Source organism: Carassius carassius, chromosome 17, assembly GCF_963082965.1.
Source record: "Carassius carassius chromosome 17, fCarCar2.1, whole genome shotgun sequence".
NCBI classification, from domain to species: Eukaryota; Metazoa; Chordata; class Actinopteri; order Cypriniformes; family Cyprinidae; genus Carassius; species Carassius carassius.
The window spans coordinates 22,881,883-22,904,085 of NC_081771.1; the positions used below are offsets into that span (position 1 = coordinate 22,881,883).

The following is a 22,203-nucleotide window of genomic DNA, read 5'->3' on the forward strand; positions in this document are numbered from 1 at the left end:
TGTCAGTGCCATTGTGGATCCAGCTCAGCCAAAAATTTATCAACTTATATCAACGTTGCCGCCAAACTCAGTGCGAGGGCAGAGAATTACCAGAGCAGTGGCATCTTTTATTGCAAAGGATATACGGCCCTTTTCTGTAGTGGAAAACGGCACATTACATTAGCGATGACTGGAAGATTTTGTCTCATGTGCTGCAAACGTGAGCCGTTTGTGAGTCTCACACGGGTGCTCATCTGGCAGAGCTACTGTCTCATGTCGTGGATGAATGGCAGCTATCACATAAGGATGTAGTGCTTGTAACAGATAATGCGTCGAACATGATCGCTGCAGCTCAATTCGGAAAATTCCCTCACGTAACATGCTTCGCGCATACGCTGAATCTGGCATCTCAGCGCGCTCTTAAAGTGGGTGCGCTCTCCAGGCTTTTGGGCAGAATCCGACGAATATCATATTTTGTGTATTAAAAAACACTGCTGAAGTGCAGATTTAGTTTTTTGTATATTGATTATATTCAAGTAGGTTTGGCCTCTTGTTTATTTTGGTTTGTAATTTAATTTCAATGTCAATATTTAAATGTTTTACAAGAAAGTACACTGCACTATATAAGTATTTAAGTACACTCCCTGCATTATGCACTTTTAGTACTTACATTTGTGTGTTCTAATCTAATGCTGCTGTTTTCTTCTGTGCCCAGACTTGAGTTTTATTTGATGTTTGATACATTCAAGAAGCGTGTTTCAGGTAAAATTAAAGGTTCAGTTCATATATCTGACTGCTTGTGTTTATTGACAAAATTGTATACATGAAGCAAAATTGAAAAATAAGGATGCAGTGCATCATCAATGCATCGTGATGCATCGAGATAATCTTATCGAACTGAATCGATGACTTGATAATCGTAATCGAACCGAACCGTGAGACCAGTGTAGGTTCACACCTCTAGTAAATGGGTGCACTGACTTTGGTTTTCAAAAAACACAATGGACCAACACCAGCAGATGACATTGCACCCCAAATCATCATAGACTGTGGAAACTTAACACTGGACTTCAAGCAACTTGGGCTATGAGCTTCTCCGCCCTTCCTTCAGACTCTAGGACCTTGGTTTCCAAATGAAATACAAAACTTGCTCTCATCTGAAAAGATGACTTTGTTCCTCTGGGCAGCAGTCCAGTTCTTCTTCTCCTTAGCCCAGGTAAAACGCCTCTGACGTTGTCTGTGGTTGAGGAGTGGCTTAACAAGAGGAATATGACAACTGTAGCCAAATTCCTTGACACATACTTTTTGTGGTGGCTCTTGATGCCTTGACACCAATCTCAGTCCGTTCCTTGTGAAGTTCACTCAAATTCTTGAATCGATTTTGCTTGACAATCTTTTTCTTCCACACTTTTTCCTTAGCCTAGTGAACCAAACTGAGAGACCATTTTGAAGGCTCAGCAAACCTTTGCAGCTGTTTTAAGTGGATTAGATGATTGGCATTACACCATATTCTAATTTGTTGAGATATTAGCAGTGAATTGGTGGGTTTTTGTTAAATGTCAGCAAAATTATCACAATTAAACAAACCGAAGACTTAAACTTCTTCGGTCTGTGTACAGTGAATTTATTTAATACACAAGTTTCACAATTTGAGTTGAATTACTGAAATGAACTTTTCCACGACATTCTAATTTATTGAGATGCTAATTTATTTAAATTTGTTAAAAAATTTGCCCCTGTGAATTAATGTTGAGACTTTTAAAGATAGCACAGTAAAGATTAAATTTCAGTGTGTAATGATACACTCTATACAAAACATGACTATGGCATGTTGTGCTTTGACGCAACATAAAATCATGACTCTTAAAGTTGCACCACATTCTAATACATTGTAAATGACTAACATTATTTTATACAACCCTCTCCCCCATACGCCAAATACCTCCATTTCCTGTTTTTGAAAAAGGTTGTTGTGAAATTCCTTCTGGCTTGATGATTGCAGAAGAAAAAAATTTAATTCTTTTGTTCTTGAATGTGGACATTCTTCTGATTTGTATCTCTCAACCTTGCATCCTTTAAGGACCCAAAGGTGATAGAGGTTTTTCCTCAGAGAGGGCCACAGGCAGGAGGAACAACTCTGACAATCACAGGCAGAAAACTTTTGACTGGTCGAGTTACTGATATCAGTGTCCTACTAGGGAATGTGCCTTGTTCATTGTAAGTACTATGTATCACTGTGGAAAACTGCTGTAGACTGGTGTAATATGAGTATTGTCTGTGATTAGGAAGTTCTTTATGTTCTTCTTTTCCTCTGCAGAATATCAAGTGTTCAGGAGGAAACTATCAAGTGTCTGACTGGCGCTAGTAACAGGACAGGAGAACACAGAGTGACTGTGCGATATGGAAACACTGAGCGACATCTCCATGGCAGTGGCTACAACTATACCCCTGACCCCAACATTACACATGCCATGCCCTCTAAGAGCTTTATCGGGTGTGTGTTTGAGTACTTTCTCTAAGACCTTAGGATATTTTCCTGGCTGATGTTAAATTGTGTGAAAAACATTCTTAAAAACCTGTTAAATCAAGCCTGTATCTAGGAACTTTTCTTTCAAAACTTAGGGTTTTTTTAAGGGTTTTTCTTCTTCTTTCTTTTACACTTTTATACAGTGGAGGGCGTGTAATTAACGTTTTCGGCCAGAACTTAGATGTGGTCCAAAAGCCTCAGATGCGAGGGACAGTGGTCCTCTCAGACTCCGTTTATCCCTTGAGGAGACCCAGACAAAGGAGAAAAAGGAGTGTGACAGATGTGGAAATGCAGGTAATAGACTGAACAGAACATTTGTTCTATCAAACAGGTTTCTTTTCTTTTTTTAACCTGACCTAACAAACTCATACACTGAATTTATTGTGTTCCTAGCTTTGTACTTAGTTTATAAGCTATATTCACATATTAGTAAACAATTTCAATACCTGTATCCACAAATTTGAAGCCCATTTTGTCAATTTAGAAATTTTTACCCACTGATTTATTCATAAACTCACATAAATAACTGGTTGAGATTAGATTATTCATTGGATTATACATTGAGAACCATCTAATTTCATATCTGATATGACTATGGTAAGTGCATTGATTGCCGATTATTACTTTTATAGTTCTGATGCTACTTTTATGGACTATCACACATTTTTTCTTTTAGCGACAATTTTATTCTGTGATCTTCCAGTGAGTTTCAGAAATACTTGTGTTCTAAAGCAAGTCTTGATTCACAACAGTTTTAAGATTGATCAAATAATGGCATTTTTTCATCATGAAGGTGTTTTTTTTTAAGATATTAGATTGTAGTCTTTGGTGAACAGTCTGCATAGTTATGAATCATTTTGTGTAAAATATTTTGGTGACTTTGTCCACTTACACAGTGTTATCTATTTCTCTTGTTTTTATTTTCTCTGTAGTTTGTGAAGGATTGCGAGGTGAAAACCTCTTCTCTGTTGTTGTGCCGGACTCCTGGTGTAGATACTCAAGTAGTTGGTGGCCATATGCTGGTTGAGTTTCTGTTGGATAACTTGCACTTTGACTTTAACTCTGTTAGCCAGTCACCTTTTACCTATAAACCCAACCCAACCCTGCACCCGCTGAACCACCGTGATCCCACAAAACCATATCGCTACAAACCTGGATCAGTTATATCAGTGGAGGTTAGTGGGTCTTTTGCCATTGTGTTTTTTATGTATGTATGTGTTTGTTAGTTCTTTCATTTTTGTTATGACAGTCAATATTGATTAGTTCTAAGGCACTTTTTACTGGAATAGTTGAGTTTAACTGTCCAATCACAGCATGGATTGATGATTCCTAAAACTGCCCACCATTACTTGTCATGTTTAGATCTTGTGATTCTTCTTTTTCTTAGACCCTTTTTCATTTCTTTCTACAGGGTGAGAATTTAAACTTGGCCATCTTTAAAGAGGAAGTAGTAGCTCTGATTGGTGAAGGAGTTTGTACTGTTAAAACTTTGACACATAACCACCTTTATTGTAAGCCACCACCACAGCAGCCCCCACTATTCCTCAGGCATGGGCACAAGCGAGAGGGAGCTGAGGCCTTTCCAGAATTTATAGTAAGCATAAAGCCAGCACCCTCTCACTTACATCTTCTATTATGAAGTGGCTGTGATTTGCATTTTTTTGTAGCAGATATTGTATTGCATGAAGAGGGGTGTATAATAGTGTGTGTTTGTCTGTCTGTCTGTTTCCAGGTGTATATGGGAAACCTGAACTTTTCACTGGGACAAGTGCAGTATGATTCTCCTAGTCACTCCATCTTTCCACTGGTTGTCACGTACGTTGATACAAGAAACAAGGGAGAGATCCAAATGCAGGTACGAGGTTTTATTGAGGGGCAATCCAAAAGAAGTAAACAGTCCAGGCAGGGTCAAAACCAGAATATCCAATAACATACAAGAACATAAAGACAGAGTAGACTCAGGGAAGTATCACACAAACGACATACAACAAGGACTCCGTGACAAAGACTCAGACAGACCAGGTATAAATACACAAAAGGATAATGGGGAAACAGGAGACAGGTGGGGAACAATCAATTAACTAAACAAGGAGGAAGGTGACCAAATAAGGAGACAGGAAGTGATAATATGATAAACAACGTGGAAAAGGAGGACACCTAGTGGAAACCCAGGGAACACAACCCAGACACTGTGACAGTACCCCCCCCTCTACGGAGCGGCTCCCAGACGCTCCAAGACAGACACAAAACAGAGACCAGGAGGGAGGCGGACAGGTGGAGGCTCAGGGGGAGGGACGGAGGGCCAGGGAAAAAAAAACATGGGGAACAGGCACCAGAATGTAAACACAAAACAGGAAGACCAGGAGGGAGGAGGACCGGAGGAGGTTCAGGGGGAGGGACGGAGGGCCAGACTGACAGAAAGGAACAGGGACAGAAATTAACACAAAAACAAAAGGAAAAAACAACATGAAGCCCCCCAGGGCGGAGCAGAAGACCACCACACCCTTGTGGTCAAGGCCAGAGTCCTCCAGGGCGGAGCGGAAGACCACCACAACCGTGTGGTCAGGGCAAGCGCCCCCCAGGGCGGAGCAGAGGACCACCACGTCCGTGTGGTCAGAGCGGAAGCCCCCCAGGGCGGAGCAGAGGACCACCACGTCCGCGTGGTCAGAGCAGCAGCCCCCCATGGCGGAGCAGAGGACCACCACATCATCGTGGTCGACTACGGAGTCCCCCAGGGCAGAGCAGATGACCATCACGTCCTTGTGGTCGACGTCGGAGTCCCCCAGGGCGGAGCAGATGACCACCACACCCCTGTGGTCGATGCCGGAGTCCAACAGGGCGGAGCAGAAGGCCACCGAGTGACTTGACCTGACTCAGAAAGGTCCATGGTACCTAGCCCTCGACACTGGAGGGTCCACTGGGACCTGACTCGACTCTGGAGGGTCCACTGGGACCTGACTCGACTCTGGAGGGTCCACTGGAACCTGACTCGACTCTGGAGGGTCCACTGGAACCTGACTCGACTCTGGAGGGTCCACTGGAACCTGACTCGACTCTGGAGGGTCCACTGGAACCTGACTCGACTCGCCGGAGTCCCCCAGGGCGGAGCAGATGACCACCACGTCCTTGTGGTCGACGTCGGAGTCCCCCAGGGCAGAGCAGATGACCACCACACCCCTGTGGTCGATGCCGGAGTCCAACAGGGCGGAGCAGAAGGCCACCCAGTGACTTGACCTGACTCAGAAAGGTCCATGGTACCTAGCCCTGGCTCTGGAAGGTCATCGGTGACGGGCCCTGACTCAGGAAGGTCAGCGGTAACTGGCCCTGATGCTGGAGGGTCATCGGTGACTGGCCCTGACGCTGGAGGGTCATCGGTGACTGGCCCTGACGCTGGAGGGTCATCGGTGACTGGCCCTGACGCTGGAAGGTCATCTGTGACTAGCCCTGAATCTGGAGGGTCCACAAGCACCTGACTAGCCTCTGGAAGGTCAACCGGAACCTCACTCAACTCTGAAAATTCAACAATCACCTGACTCGACTCTGGAGGGTCCACTAGGACCTGACTCGACACTGGAGGGTCCACTGGGACCTGACTCGACACTGGAGGGTCCACTGGGACCTGACTCGACACTGGAGGGTCCACTGGGACCTGACTCGACACTGGAGGGTCCACTGGGACCTGACTCGACACTGGAGGGTCCACTGGGACCTGACTCGACACTGGAGGGTCCACTGGGACCTGACTCGACACTGGAGGGTCCACTGGGACCTGACTCGACACTGGAGGGTCCACTGGGACCTGACTCGACACTGGAGGGTCCACTGGGACCTGACTCGACACTGGAGGGTCCTCTGGGACCTGACTCGACTCTGGAGGGTCCACTGGGACCTGACTCGACTCTGGAGGGTCCACTGGGACCTGACTCGACTCTGGAGGGTCCACTGGGACCTGACTCGACTCTGGAGGGTCCACTGGGACCTGACTCGACTCTGGAGGGTCCACTGGAACCTGACTCGACTCTGGAGGGTCCACTGGAACCTGACTCGACTCTGGAGGGTCCACTGGAACCTGACTCGACTCTGGAGGGTCCACTGGAACCTGACTCGACTCTGGAGGGTCCACTGGAACCTGACTCGACTCTGGAGGGTCCACTGGAACCTGACTCGACTCTGGAGGGTCCACTGGAACCTGACTCGACTCTGGAGGGTCCACTGGAACCTGACTCGACTCTGGAGGGTCAACTGGAACCTGACTCGACTCTGGAGAGTTCACTGGAACCTGACTCGACTCTGGAAGGTCAACAGGAACTAGCCCTGACTTTGGATGGTCGACGGTGACTAACCCTGACTCAGGAGGGTCCATGAACACCTGACTCGAATTAGGACTGCCTGTGGAGACGTGAGACGCCTCGGCTTCGGACACCGCCTCTGTAACGGCCTCGGGCACTGCCTCTGTAACGGCCTCGGGAGCCGTCTCGGGCACCGCATCGGGAGCAGCCTCGGACACCGCCTCGGCCTCCAGAATGGCAACGGACACTGCCTGGGCATCGGGCACCGCCTCGGCCTCCGGAACAGCATCGGGCATCGCCTCGGCATCGGGCACCGCCTCGGCCTCCGGAACAGCATTGGGCACCGCCTCGGCATCGGTCACCGCCTCGGCCTCCGGAACAGCATCGGTCACCGCCTCGGCATCGGGCACCGCCTCGGCCTCCGGAGCAGCATCGGGCACCGCCTCGGCCTCCGTAACAGCATCGGTCACCGCCTCGGCCTCCAGATCTTGTGTTGTGACTCTGGGCTGGCGGCCATCTTGTGCTGTGACTCTGGGCTGGCGGCCATCTTGTGCTGTGGCGCTGGGCTGGCGGCCATCTTGTGCTGTGGCGCTGGGCTGGCGGCCATCTTGTGCTGTGGCGCTGGGCTGGCGGCCATCTTGTGCTGTGGCGCTGGGCTGGCGGCCATCTTGTGCTGTGGCTCTGGGCTGGCGGCCATCTTGTGCTGTGGCTCTGGGCTGGCGGCCATCTTGTGCTGTGGCGCTGGGCTGGCAGCCATTTTGTGCTGTGGTTCTAGCTCACCAGCCATGACGTGAACCGTCTTGGGAACATCTAGGATCCTTGATAGCATCTCGAAGTAATCGAGAAGGGTGTCAGCGGCCATCCTGGGCGTTGGCGCTGAGCTGGCAGCCATCTTGCACTGTGGGGTGAGGCTGGCTTCCATCTTGCCTCGTGGTGCGGGGTTGGTGGTTCTGCACCGCAGCGGCGCTGGGTTGGCGGCCATCTTGTGCTGAATTTCCTCTCGCCCACCTCCTCCTCGGCGACCTCCCCTGGTCCCGCGAAACACGACCAGGCGGGTTCCCTCAAAGCGATCGCCTCTCTCCCGCTCGGTGGCTGGGGAAGAAGCGTCAACCGACATACCGCTGGATCTCTGTGTGACGGAGTCCTTCTGTCACGTACGTTGATACAAGAAACAAGGGAGAGATCCAAATGCAGGTACGAGGTTTTATTGAGGGGCAATCCAAAAGAAGTAAACAGTCCAGGCAGGGTCAAAACCAGAATATCCAATAACATACAAGAACATAAAGACAGAGCAGACTCAGGGAAGTATCACACAAACGACATACAACAAGGACTCCGTGACAAAGACTCAGACAGACCAGGTATAAATACACAAAAGGATAATGGGGAAACAGGAGACAGGTGGGGAACAATCAATTAACTAAACAAGGAGGAAGGTGACCAAATAAGGAGACAGGAAGTGATAATATGATAAACACCGTGGAAAAGGAGGACACCTAGTGGAAACCCAGGGAACACAACCCAGACACTGTGACACTGGTGGCACAGATTGGGGTTGGAGCAGTTGCTTCTCTTGTTGCTCTTATTGTGCTTATCATCGTGTTTATATACAGGTGTGTGCGTAATATGTAATGTGAGAGATTGTGCTAAATACAGTGCTGTAAAAAAAAGTTAGTACCCTATGGAGAGTAGGCTATAACCTGTTAATGAATGTAATGTTAATGACAAATAGCAATATTATTTAACAAATGACATTTTAGAATAAAAAAGACAAGTGTAAATCTGAAAAACAGAATACCCATTTTGTGTTTAATGCTTACCTGCTACCAATGAGTAATGCAACAAAAAATCAATAGTGAAACATTTATAGATATTAACGTTATTGATATTTTGTACTCTGATATCTCTTCCAATTAGAAGAAAGAGTAAACAGGCTTTGAGAGATTATATGAAAGTTAAAATACAGTTGGAGAATCTAGAGACCAGTGTGAGAGATCGCTGCAAAAAAGAGTTTACAGGTAATTTAAATTTAGGATCGATTTTAATGATTTTATAATGAAAATTTTATCATCATTAACACTCATGCCATTCCAAATCCTTATGCCTTCATTCATCTTTGGAAACAGAAATGAAGAAAATAATTTCCTCATATTTTTTGTCTATCCATTGAAATGGACATTTGAAATATTGATTTTATTGACTATATTTGAAATGACATGAGGGCAAGTAAATGATGACTGAATTAGGTTTTTGGTGTTCTAACATTTTAAGTCTAATAAAAGCTGTAAGCAAGGCCAAAATGTATTCTGTATTAAACTGATAAAATGATAATCAATAATATTATACCATTTGGAACTAGTAGTCAAAATATTAGTGCACTTGTTCCACGGCTTCTGAAGATTTGACAAGACAAACATTAATTTGAAACATTACGTAAACCTTCTTTTAAATGTTTAATAAACAAATTGCAAATTATCCAGTACAGTATTTCAGCCAAAGTTTCCCCCACCATTTCTCATGAAAATCCGACCTTTAAGTAATCATAGATTTGACTCTTAAACCTCCACAGATCTGATGACTGAAATGATGGATGTAACAATTGGTCTGGTTGGATCAGGGAATCCTTTCTTGGAGTACCGTAGGTATGCTGAACGCATCTTTTTCCCTGGACACCGTGAGTCCCCACTTCGCAGAGACCTGGATGTGCAGGAGTGTCGACGGGCCACAGTGGAGCAAGGACTCATTATTTAATCTCCTAAACAGCAAACTCTTTCTCACAAAGGTAGCTAAAATTAATTTTCCTCACTGTTGACCGTTGAAAGATTTCAATGAGACTGCAATGTATTTGACGGTGATTTGACTGCCTTTTTAAATAAAGTCTCTGGTTATGGATTTTGCTCCCCAGCTCACTTCTCCGTGCCCTTAGATTCTCTTTAGCACAGTTTTCCAAACACTTGGAAGTACATTGGCAGATTTGACATTCATTTGAAAAAGGAGTGGTGGTTCTGACTTTAGTAATATTTTATGGTGTTACAGAGGTCAATTTACAAAGAAATTCACATTCTTAGACATGAAATGAAAAACTAGGATCTTTTAACATTAGCAATTTAATATTTAGCATGTCATTTTACAGTGTCCAAAAACAACAGTAAATTATGCATAATTAAAGTAACTAAAACAAACTATAACCATATAACAAGTAAATGTTGTTGATTGATGTTAATCAGTACTTATTTGTGTAATTACACTGTAACGGGGCAGCTTAAAATAAAATGCATCAGCTATTTTACATAACAGATGTTTTCATATTGTCCATGTGACAAAATAATAAATAACAATAACAAATTTACAAATATTTCCCCATTCAAGTTATCTTATATTACTCTTAATCTGTGTAAATATCTGGATGATGCATGACTATTTTTATGTTTTGTGATAGTCTTCTGTATATTGGAAACCCTTTCCAACAGTAACAGTGTTAATAATCAGTGTTAATCTCATATTCAAATAGAGGACAACTGTAGGACTCAAACACTCCCATTATAAAAGATGCAAATATTTAATGATGCTCAGAAAGGCAACATCCATTAAGCAGGTGAATAACTTTTATAGCTTTTGAGTACTCCATACTAAATTAAACAAGACCTTTAAGCAAAAAAAGAGAAAGAATTACACTCCATAGATTTTAGTTTTTAAAGGGGTGGTTGACTATTTTTTTTTCTAGGCTTGATTATGTTTGTGGGGTGCAGCCTAACGCGTTAATGCTTTGTTGAAAAACACATTATTTATCACATAATCTACCTTTATTTCACACCGTCTAAATGTCCCGCAGCTCCCCTCAGCAGCATGTGCTCTGGTTGCATTGTAAACAATGGCATTGTCTATATTGCTTATCAATTTGAGCCCGATTGAGACCCAGAGAATATTAGTGAAGAGGATAAACCGTTGCTTAAGAACATTGATTTTGAAACTTTTGAATCTATTAGAATCATTAGAATACAGAATGGGATTTATAAATGAATAGATTTTTATGCGCAGCCCTAGTTTTCTCTTTCTCTTCTCTAAAGGAGAGCAAGATGGCCTCGCCCCCTTTGTTACATGTTCCCGTGGTGGCGGGGTTTATCTGGGTGTGTGACATCACAAACCCAGGAAGTAACTCATTGTAGTCCCTACGAGCCATTTTTGTAGGCACTAAACTGCCCTGTAAACCCTAATAAGTTCACAGAACTCAAAAAATATTTTGTAACAGATTACACAAAAAAAGTTTAAGTGATGTTTTAAAAATTTTTAAGTTTACATAAAATTTAAAATTACATTTCCAGTTGCCTTAAATTATCTTAGTTATCTTATAAATATTGATATTTCTCAATTTATAATTAGAGAGTAATTCACTAAAAATGTTCATATAATGTGGGAAATACACTCAAATTTAGTCTTTGCTGTCCATCCTCAACCTAACCACAGGCTCTACTCTTCACCACAACGGTAACACTACAAAACCAACATAACAGAAACCTTTGTAAATTCTAACATAACAAAACATTTAAGTACTAACTTATGTCCCTCTATGTTAATCTTGTGTAAAAACACACAAAATAACACTTAATTTCTACATTTATTTTCCTTGTTTTCTGATGTAAAGCATGCTGGGAACTAGAAAACGCAATCATTTTAAGTTCACCTTACTACAACAAAATTTTGAGTTTACAGAACTTATTTAAATTAAGTCCAATGAACTTTCATTATTATTTGAGTGCAATTAACTAATTTCATTTGATTAATTTCACTGTTCGGTTTTACAGTGCATGATAATTTTAAGACCATATCTCCTCTCCATTTGCATTGAACTTTCAGCGTCCTAACTTTGCAGATAATGTTTATGCTCAAACAGCAACATTACACACTTAATAAAGTAAAAAAAGTGAAATCACAATCAACCACCTCTTTAATACATACATTTACTGTGGATAAAATGAGATGCATTATAGGTGAAACAAATAATTTTTGCAGTTCTGAAAAATTTGATAGTTAACCGTGTAAAAAAATTGTCCAAGAATGTAATTTGCCTTCTAAAACCTGAGAATGTCCTAATTAAGATTGCAGGATAGATCTGATGACCGTTGATAGAATTTTAAAATAATTTATTTGTGTTAGGGGGCTTTCACACTGGCAGTTTAGTGCGGAACGGGGCACGGTTCACATGAGAAATCGTTAATGTGAACACTGTCATCGGACCCTAGTGCACACTGGGGTACCGAACCCGAGACTACCTGGAGAAGGTGGTCTGAGTTCGGTTGCTCCCGAGCTGTGGTGCGGTTCACGTGAATGTGCAAGCAAGCAACACAAACTCAGGTGCGCACTTGTTCAGGAAGTAAAGTATCCCGTGCATGCGTAACACTGTCGATATCATTGTTTCCTCAACACACGAGACAGCCAAGGTTGATTCCACACACTCCTAAAAGTCAAAATTAAATTAACTTAAATTTAATAATTCAAATAATTAAAATTAATTATTATACTGTGCATAATAGCATCAAAATAAAAAAATTACAACTATACTCAGTCGCGTTGTGTTCACCATGCGTTTTCTGTGTGCGTTTGCGATGACGTAAAGTGACTGCAAACGCACCTGGGTTCGATACAACTATTGAGTGTGAAAGCTGACCAACGCTGCGTGTGGCTCCGGGAACAATCGCGTTTGGGCTCGGATTGCAGCAAACGAGCCCAGTGTAAAAGCCCTCTTAGTAGATAAGTAGATTATCTATGTTGTATTGTGTAAATGATTGTATTTCTGCCCCTTGTGTTTAGCATTCAGCTGGTGAGTCTTTGTACATGCTCTTCAGAGCAATTAAACACCAGGTGGATAAAGGACCCGTGGATGCAGTGACTGGCAAAGCCAAATACACCTTAAATGATAACCGCTTGCTAAGAGAGGATCTAGAATACCACACTCTGGTTAGAATTTTTTTTATTTCTTTATCATGAGCTCTCATCTCTTTAGTGCACAGTGCATTTTAGTCTAATTTGTTTCTGCCAGAAAGCTTTTGTAAAAGGTTTCATTATGACTGAAATTCTCCATCTTACCTCACAGATTGTATCCACACTTAAACTATCACAATGTTTGGTTTCACATTATTGTAAGGTGTCATTGTTATTGTTAATAAGTATACCTTAGTGAAACAGACCTTAGTGAAGGTAGCACCATATTTAATTTTGGACAGGAATGAAAATTAAGCTGTGAGGGATAGATGTACAGTGTGTTTAATGGATTCTGTGAGGTGAGTGTGTATACTGATGCACCGCCGGCCTATCAGTGGTAAACTCAGTGGTTACTGGCAATTATATGGTGAATTCCAGCGACAAGTCGGTAACCTTTTTTAAATTTTAGGACCGTTTATTTTGCGTATCCTGTGCGCTTTTGTCATTGGCGGAGCAGTCGGTCAATCCCACCTTTCCAGTAAATACGACTTGTGATTGGACTGTACGTCAGCAGACAGCAAAGCATTGGCCAAGAGCAGAAGGCCCTCCCTCCAGGCTTTTTTTTTAGTTGCGAGGTTGCGAAGCTTCATTTTCGCTCACTCTGAGTTTCAGAGTTTCAGAGCAGAGCTGCCTGAAAAAGCTGCCACAAATCACGTGAGTCGCAAGCTCGCCAACTGTGTGGGCGTATCTCCGCAAAGTGGGTGTTGTAAACTCAGCTCAGAAAAATTTGTCTGCAATAGGAGTGCAAATGTAATGTAATGTAATAAGTTTCATCCCTTTCGAACCTCAGTTTTCATAGTTTCAAAACTGTTTTTCACCTATTCGCACACCAGTTTTCAGATCACTATTTACAAGGTTTCAAATCTTGAAAGCAAACTATACACTGGGAGAACAGTGACAAATTAGAAACTCTGAAAAAAGTATTGCAAAACACCATTAAAAAGAGTGTTGCACTTCTGAAGAAGGAAAACTCAAAAACAAAATTATGTTTGAAGAGATTTAATTTTTTTTTACCACTTTGCAAGCCTGCAAAGCTCTGTTTTCAGAGTTTCAAAAAAAAAAAAAATTCACACTCGCACACCAGTTTTCAAACCTGGAAAACAATCTAATACAGTGGGAGAACACTGACAAATTTGAAACTCTGAAAAATTCGTACCTTTCAGAACTTTATTTTCAGTTTTGAATCATGGCAGGATTTAAATCCCATAGAACCATGCCTTTACATTTAACATGGTATCTAACCTGACTAAGGTGTATAGGGTTAGGATTAGTGTTTGTTTGGTGTTATTTGCTTGTAATTATGACTAATTTACTGTGTATTACTGTAGTAAGTACATGTAACACGTATAACAGAAGAAATAATGTTACATACACTGCTGAGCCAAAATATTAGGTAATAGGTAAAGTGAGTATTGTTAATAATCTTCTAACACATGTGAAACTCTAGGTAATTTATATTGTAAATGAACAAACAGTTAATTTAGTCGATGTATTGGTTTAGGAGAAATGGGCAGGAATAAAGATCTGATTGCAATCTGACAAGGGCGAAATTGTTGGAACAGCAGCATTTTTTAGAACCTACCAACAGTGGTCTGAGTAGGGTCAAACCACAAACTGCTGACAGCATATAGGGCGTCCTGGGCTCTTTGATGATAGAAGGTCCATGTGTCGACAATTTTAATAATGGTTCTGTGTAGCTGTAGACTGGTCAGAGTGTCCATGATGACCCCTGTCCAGAGCCAAAAGCCCCTAGATTGGGTACACAAACAAGAGAATTGACCTTGGAGGAGTGGAAGAAGGTTTTCTGGTCTGAAGAGTCCTGTTTTCTTTTGCATCACGTTTATTTGGGGATTTATGGTCACCAGGTTGCACTGCAAGAAACTGACAAGCTGCTTGAGGGTCGGTGAAGCTCTGGGCGTTGTTCTGCTGGGAAACCTTGTTTTTTCCATTCATGTTTACACGCCACATGTCACCAACATAAAACCTCATTGTAGTCCAGCTAAACCTTTCATGACAGTGGCATTCCCTGATGGCAGCTGCCTCTTTCAGTAGGATATTGCACCCTGATACAGTGAGCACATTGTTCAGGAGTGGTTTAAAGAAGGGTGTTGTCATGATCTTCAAATTCTTTAGATGTTAATCTGACTGCGCATCTGTGGCAAGTGCTTGAGCAACCAGTCCAATCCATGGTGGCTCAACTAATCTACTGATAATGTATTGGTGCCAGATATCACAGTACACCTTCAGGGGGTCCATGACTTGGTGGGTGAGTGCAGTTTCAGCAGCACAAGAAGGACTAACAGCATGTTAGACAGGTGGTCCTAATGTTTTAGCTCATCAGTGTTTTAATATAGAATTAACATTGTTCTCACAGTGAGGTTCTTAACCCTGGGTTTCTGTCTTATGAGTATAATTGAAGGATGATTGTAGTTGCCTAGTTTAGATCCAGTTCTCTGGTTCTTATAAACTGGCTGCCAATACAAAAAGCAAAGGGTTCAGATAATTAAATGTCATTTTTCAGCAAAACATTGCTGGTTTTATGATAGAGGTGAAAGACGTGTAATTTAAACAGATCATTATTAACGAGAACCCATGTCTTGAAGGGAAATCAACTGGGATATTTTCAATAAACAAATCAGTTTAAAGATTTATTACAGAATCATAGGTGGATTTTTTTTTTTGTGCTTACATAAAAATGTAAATAATGGAAATGTGATTTAAATATATACTACTTTCTATCTCTAATTCTTTTTTTCACTTTAGACAGTGAATATCTTGATGCAGGGAATAGGTGTGAATGAGACTCAACCAGTTGCTGCTAAAGTTTTAGACTGTGACACTATAACCCAAGCGAAGGAGAAGATACTAGACCAGGTGTTCAAGGGCACTTCATACTCTCATAGACCACATGCTGACTCGGTGGACCTAGGTGAGAACGTTCATACATGTCTGCACTCTCTAACACATATCAACTGTGCCCTTTCTATGTCATATAAATTAATTATTTCATTCTTTGTTTCTTTTCAAACTTTATATGTCTTTATATGACTTTAAATGTGTTTTTTTTTTATTGTTCCTTGGGCATTCCCAGAATGGCGGTCTGGTGTAGCAGGTCACCTTATCCTCTCAGATGAAGATCTAACATCTGTGGTTCATGGCAACTGGAAACGCCTCAACACACTCCAGCATTATAAGGTACAATGCAATCTTCAAAACACAAATTGTTGTATACCACTCAAGTCAAGAGCTTTCCAAAAAAAACAATGCTTTATAAATCCTCTTACTGAGCAAGCCAATGGAAAAATTTTATGTGCAGGCACATTTTGCATGAGGATAAAAATTTCCAACGCATGTTTTTGCATTGGATTTAATGTGGTCATGTGAATGTGATCAACAGAAATATGCCTTGTTTAAAAGTGGGGGGCCGAATTGGGAATATCCTTATTTGATTGGCTTGTATTAAATTCATTTACACATGTCAAATATTCTGTAGTAACATGACATAAAGTATAGGTAATATTTTTAACTTACATTTTTCATGTGTTTTTGGGATTTCAGGTTCCGGATGGAGCAACAGTAGCTTTGGTGCCGCGCAGTGTTGGGAAGGTTACTTTGGAAATGTAATAGGTTACAGATTACAAGTTACCCTGTTTAAAATGTAATAGTAGTGTAACTTTTTCAATTACTTTATTAAAGTAATGTAACTAATTACTTTTGAGTACTTTGATTACTTTTCTAAATTTGTGAAAATTAAAGAATAATAAATAAAAGCATATACATCAACTTAAATACATTTATCTAATAAGCATGTGACGTATTCTGTGTAATAAACTCCTGAAACATTGGTGTTTTTTTGAAACTGCTGTCTCTGTATATGATGATAGTTTTCTCAAAATAAGTAAAATGCACATGAAGTGACACAGAGCAGTTCTAGAAATTATGTTTATGTGCTTGTGTACTCCTATATTGAGGCAGCAGAGGTTGAAAACACTGCGAACTTCAGTAGGCCTATGTGTAGTAAATGAAACCATGTCTTTGCCATTAATTTACAGGAGGGGCGGACTGGGAAAAAAATCAGACTGGAAAATTCAAACTCATACAAACAAATTCATGGACAAAGCTATTTTTTTGTATGGACCTGACATAAAAAAAAGTTTAAATCTTTAGTTTGGGGACATGCAAAATAATTTAAAGTTCTCTCCTGAACTGCACCTTCACTTCTATTTTTCTCTTCAGTCTTTTTATTTTGCCCTGTTATCCATCTCTCTCGTGACTTTAATACTCAAGATTGAACAAAACTATACTTTACAATACAATACTACAATATCTTTATAGAAAAATCCTAATACTGTACACGAGTCATGTTTTTCCCTTACAAAAGTTAAACATGCTTTTATTAGCCTATATAAAAGTAAAATAACCTTGTTTTTTTTTCAAATGGATTTGTATTTATTTTTAAATAAATACATTTGTAAAATAATTTCACATTTTTTGGTTATCACAGTTAAACAATAGTAACCATTTTCTCTGGATTTATAGTTAAATATTAAAATGTTAATTTTCGTAAGGGTTGTGTTGTTGTCTGTCGTAGCTCCCCCTAAACCTATACAAAAAATCTGAATTTTTTTTCAGCTAAATTACTACTGTAACATTACAACAGATAATAATGATGTCCTTTATATAGTATTTTGAGTGATGACTGATGAGCAACGTGCTGCTGCTTGATTAAAAAAAAAACAAAGACAAAAAAGCATCTTAACAGATGAAACTGACGTGAAACCCTGAACAGTAGTTCTGCTTCTCTGCTCCAGCAGTCTATTCTCTCTCTCTCTCTCTCTCTCTCTCTCTCTCTCTCTCTCTCTCTCTCTCTCTCTCTCTCTCTCTCTCTCTCTCTCTCGCATTGATTACTGGTCTGATCCAAACCGTTTGGCGGAGGCGCGGAGAGCGCGCGAGTCATGACTACAATTCATGACTTATTAGAGATTTAATTATCAAATGGCGGATTCGCAAATGATCGCTTTAGTACATTCGGCAGGCATTTATACAATATTGATATTAAATAGTGGGGCAAAATCGGCTGCCAGGCCACCGGGAATTGTCCGGTTCTCCCGGTGTCCAGTCATGCGCCAGATTCCACAGACACGCAGAATGTGCAAGTCATATATTGCATTTTTGGGGCTTTATATTCACAGACACTAGTCGATGTCATGTTTTGATTCAAGTGTACTGACCTACTTTTGATTTAGTATTTAGGCATATTCCGTCCGCGTTAGGTATTTCGTTTTTATGACTGGATTCTACAGACTGTATTTCCGCATCCCGGAAATTATTAGGGCGGTATGTCTCAGAATAGTCAGTGCAATTTGGTAAAGAAATCAGTTAAATCTGAATGTGGATGTGTGTAAATATTCAAATGTAATCCCCTTTGTAATCGTTAAAAATTTCATAAGTAACTGTAATTTAGTTACTCATTTTTTCGTAGTAACTGTAACTAATTACAGTTACAATAATTTTGTAATTAAATTACGTAACACCGTTACATGTAACTAGTTACTCCCCAACACTGGTGCCGCGCCATAGCAAACATATTCACCATGATACCCATGATTACATTGCAGGGGAGAGTGAGTACAGTATATTGCATGTTACTATGCAAAGTGTTCATGTTCAAAGATACACATAGAGGGTTGTTTTTCATGATTTCTTTTGTTTTTACTAATCTTGAAACATGAATGAGTTGTTATTTTGTGTTCTCTTTTCAACACCTGAATATATTGCTTTATTTAATCGTCTTTTATTCTCCATATACAGAGACGCCCATGCTAGAGGATGCAGATGAGGGAGGAGTGAGAATGTGGCATCTAGTGAAGGCCAGCGAGGAACCAGAGTTACCCAAACACAGACGAGCCAGTTTAAAAGAACGAGAGAGAGCCAAGACAATACCAGAGATCCATCTCACACGGTTACTGTCAATGAAGGTAACTTAAACATGTGTTTACACATCCTAAAGATATATAGGAGAAGCCAGACTAAGCCCAGTTATTTAGAACTCTTTCCAGTAGATATGGCTGAATACATGCACCATTTTGCATGTTGTGTCTTTGTCTTTCTGTAGGGTACACTGCAGAAGTTTGTGGATGATCTGTTCACAGTTATCCTAAGCACTAGCCCCCCAGTTCCTCTGGCAATTAAATATTTATTTGACTTGCTTGATGATCAGGCAATCCGCCATGGCATTTTAGACTCTGAAACTATTCACATCTGGAAGACTAACAGGTAAAAATTTACTTCATAAAAGATTTAACCATAGAAAATGCTAAAAGACAAATCAGATCCTTAACTGGGTTAAAACAATCAAGTATCCACAGAGGAGTTATAAATGTTCTTGATGATCTGATTTTGTTGTTTTTTGGTTCTAGTTTGCCTCTGCGGTTCTGGATCAACATTGTAAAGAACCCTCAGTTCATCTTCGATGTGCAGGTGTTGGATAATGTGGACGCGGTTCTGTCAGTTATTGCTCAAACATTCATGGACTCTTGCACTACCACAGAGCATAAACTTGGCAGGGTAAGAGACAAACAGAGAAAGCAACAGGAATATTGACATGGCTGAAGACTGTAAAACTGAAATTGAAATTGCTTTTAATTATCTAGGATTCACCTATTAATAAGTTGCTGTATGCCAGAGATATCCCTCGCTATAAACAAATGGTTGAACGGTAACATTACCTTGGACTGCTTTACTACTATAAAGGCCATATTAGAAATTCATCTTGTTCCGAATCTCACATTTTTTTTCTTACATAGATATTATGCAGACATCAAGCAGACCATCTCTGCCAGTGATCAGGAGATGAACTCCGCTCTTGCTGAGCTCTCCAGGGTATGTCTGTCGCCAGTTTACCTTCTTTCAGTTGTAAAATATGAAAAAGTCATACTGGCTGAAGTGAATTTGTAATGGGTTAGCAATGGGTTATTAATGGTGTTTTGTAGCACATGCAAATGTTGTTAAAAATAATTACACTTTCCACATCTGTTTTGACTGTCAGAATTACTCTGGAGAATTAAATTACCTGGTGGCCCTGCATGAGCTCTATAAGTACATCAACAAATATTATGATCAGGTGAGTCATGACAGGCTAAGATATATTTTAAGACAATATTTAAGCTCTTAGGGTAATACTTTACAAAAAGGTTCAGTTTATTAGCATCAGTTAACTACTATAAATTAACATGAACTAATAATGTACTTCATTAATCTTAATGGTAATTTCAATGTTTACTAATATATTGAGTCACACTTTAGTTTGCGGACCAATTATCACCAACTAATAACTATGACTTTTGCCTCAGTAAACTTAATTTGCTGCTTATTAATATTAAGTAATGTAGTTATGTAGGTATGGATAAGGATTAGGGGATCTAAAATATAGTCATGCAGAATAAAGCATTAATATGTGCTTTATGAGTACTAATAAAAAGCCGATATACTAGTAATATGAATGTTGATAAGTAACTAGTCAATAGTGAGAATGGGTCCCTAAACTAAAGTATGCTTTAAAAATATACACTAGCTACCGTTCACAGGTTAAGGGTCAGTAAGGCTTTCTTTAAAGAAATGAATACTTTAATTCAGCAAGGATTCAATAAATTGAGTGACTGTAAAGTGAAAAGGAATACTGTAAAAAGTGTACCATGGTTTAAAAAACAAAAACAAAACATTACAACAGTTTTCAACATTAGTAATAATTGCAAATATTTTAATATTAGAATAATTTATGAAGGATAATGCTCATAAAGCTTTGCCTTGATGGGAATTTTTTTTGTTTGACATTTTAAATAATACAGTTGAAATCTAAATATTACCATTTTTAATATACAATAAAATAGAATAGTTATTTTAAATTATATTTTACAAAATTACTGTTTTGAATGTGTTTTTGATCAAATAATTCCAAGATGGCTGAGGATAAGAGTATTAATAACATCTTAAACCAAAAGGAAAAAATAATCCTTTAAAAGATGTTGCATATTGCTCATTTGTTTATGTTAGCTAATGCATTGTAAACCGTTACCGATAACACTTTAGTATAGGGACCAATTCTCAATATTAACTAGTTGTTTATTAGCATGTCTATTATTATTACTTTGGCTGTTCTCTAATACTAAAGCACATATTCTGCATGACCATATTCTACATCCTTAATCCTACCCAATACGTTTTTAAAGACTATGCTTCTGCTTCTTATAAAAATGGACGTATTTGTGCTCTAATTTAATTCCTCTTTCCTGTATGTTTATGTGTGTGTTTTATATTAGATTATCACTGCCTTAGAGGAAGACACCACCGCTCAGAAGATGCAGCTCGGCTACCGGCTTCAGCAGATCGCTGCAGCTGTAGAAAATAAAGTGACAGACTTGTGATCAAGGACAAAGTAAAGTGAAAGTAATAAGTGTGAAGTCACTGACGAGTGGCTATATGAACACATGGTAAATGTACTTTAGGTACAGCATAAATTGCAAAGCTACCATTTTTAGCAGGCGTACAAAGAGATCCTGTTCCATTTAGCTGTATTAAATTGGAATGTACTAACAAAGATAAATTAAGACCAACAGTGTACTGTAATGCGTTGGGTTAGAAGGGGTGTAGCCTTTAACTTAAATATGGTATTGGATTATTTTATTTGTTTAATATATGGATTAGGGTTATTCCCATTTCAGTCCTTTTTATTTTAAAAAGCCTGGATGCCTTGCTGAGTATATGATAACCTTTTCGTCACACCAGAGTTTTTTTGGATTATCGTGAAAAACACACATGCTCAAGCTCTTGCTTGGTCATGACCTTCCAGCAGAATGCTATTAGATGTTTTGTTCTTTGTCTGCCTCCTCACTTTGTATCTACCAGTTGTTCACTGTTGGTAACATTTGAATCTGATTCAACATTTGCAAAGTTGCAGAAACACACCATGACTGATACACTGTAGTAAAATGTTGTAAAATTAGTAAGTGTCACTGGAAAATATAGAATGAAAGAGTCTATGTTTTGTTAACCTTTTAAAATTTATAAATCTTGACTAGTAAGACCAAGTCTAGCAGACTTGTTACATATAGTGTCACCATTTCAACCATTCATGTCAAATAATGTTTAGCCAGTGTGTGTTGGTATATTTTAAGCTTTTTTTATTTGAGGTGCCAACATATGATTGAATTAATCATCTCTTACCACATCCTATAACATTTCATCAATAAGAAATTTTAAAGACTGATACTTTTATGTAGCTACGTTTAAAGAATAGAAATCTTTAGCCTTCACATGAGAAAATATGATCTGTATTGTATATAGGTTGTGCTCAGATATATTAGTGCTGGTCCACTGTATAGGTAAATAGGCCACTTACTTGCAATTAGTTTTAAAGACCGTTCTCAAACT

At 40.0% G+C, this 22,203-nt stretch overlaps 1 protein-coding gene across 1 annotated transcript; it reads left to right on the forward strand.

The window, feature by feature from the left end:
* The first annotated feature begins 317 nt into the window (after window positions 1-317).
* Window positions 318-21,207, forward strand: LOC132091063 (plexin-B1-like). The gene is given in 23 exon segments (XM_059497827.1): window positions 318-353; window positions 2,060-2,196; window positions 2,297-2,473; window positions 2,650-2,800; window positions 3,439-3,681; window positions 3,918-4,100; window positions 4,239-4,301; window positions 8,323-8,408; window positions 8,713-8,813; window positions 9,365-9,536; window positions 9,538-9,577; window positions 12,604-12,750; window positions 15,538-15,703; window positions 15,866-15,969; window positions 16,333-16,364; window positions 18,325-18,398; window positions 18,586-18,752; window positions 18,890-19,050; window positions 19,194-19,341; window positions 19,428-19,492; window positions 19,581-19,656; window positions 19,823-19,897; window positions 21,093-21,207. Coding segments are annotated over 23 exon segments (2,709 nt in total). The 3' UTR covers window positions 21,198-21,207.
* The last annotated feature ends 996 nt before the right edge of the window (window positions 21,208-22,203 follow it).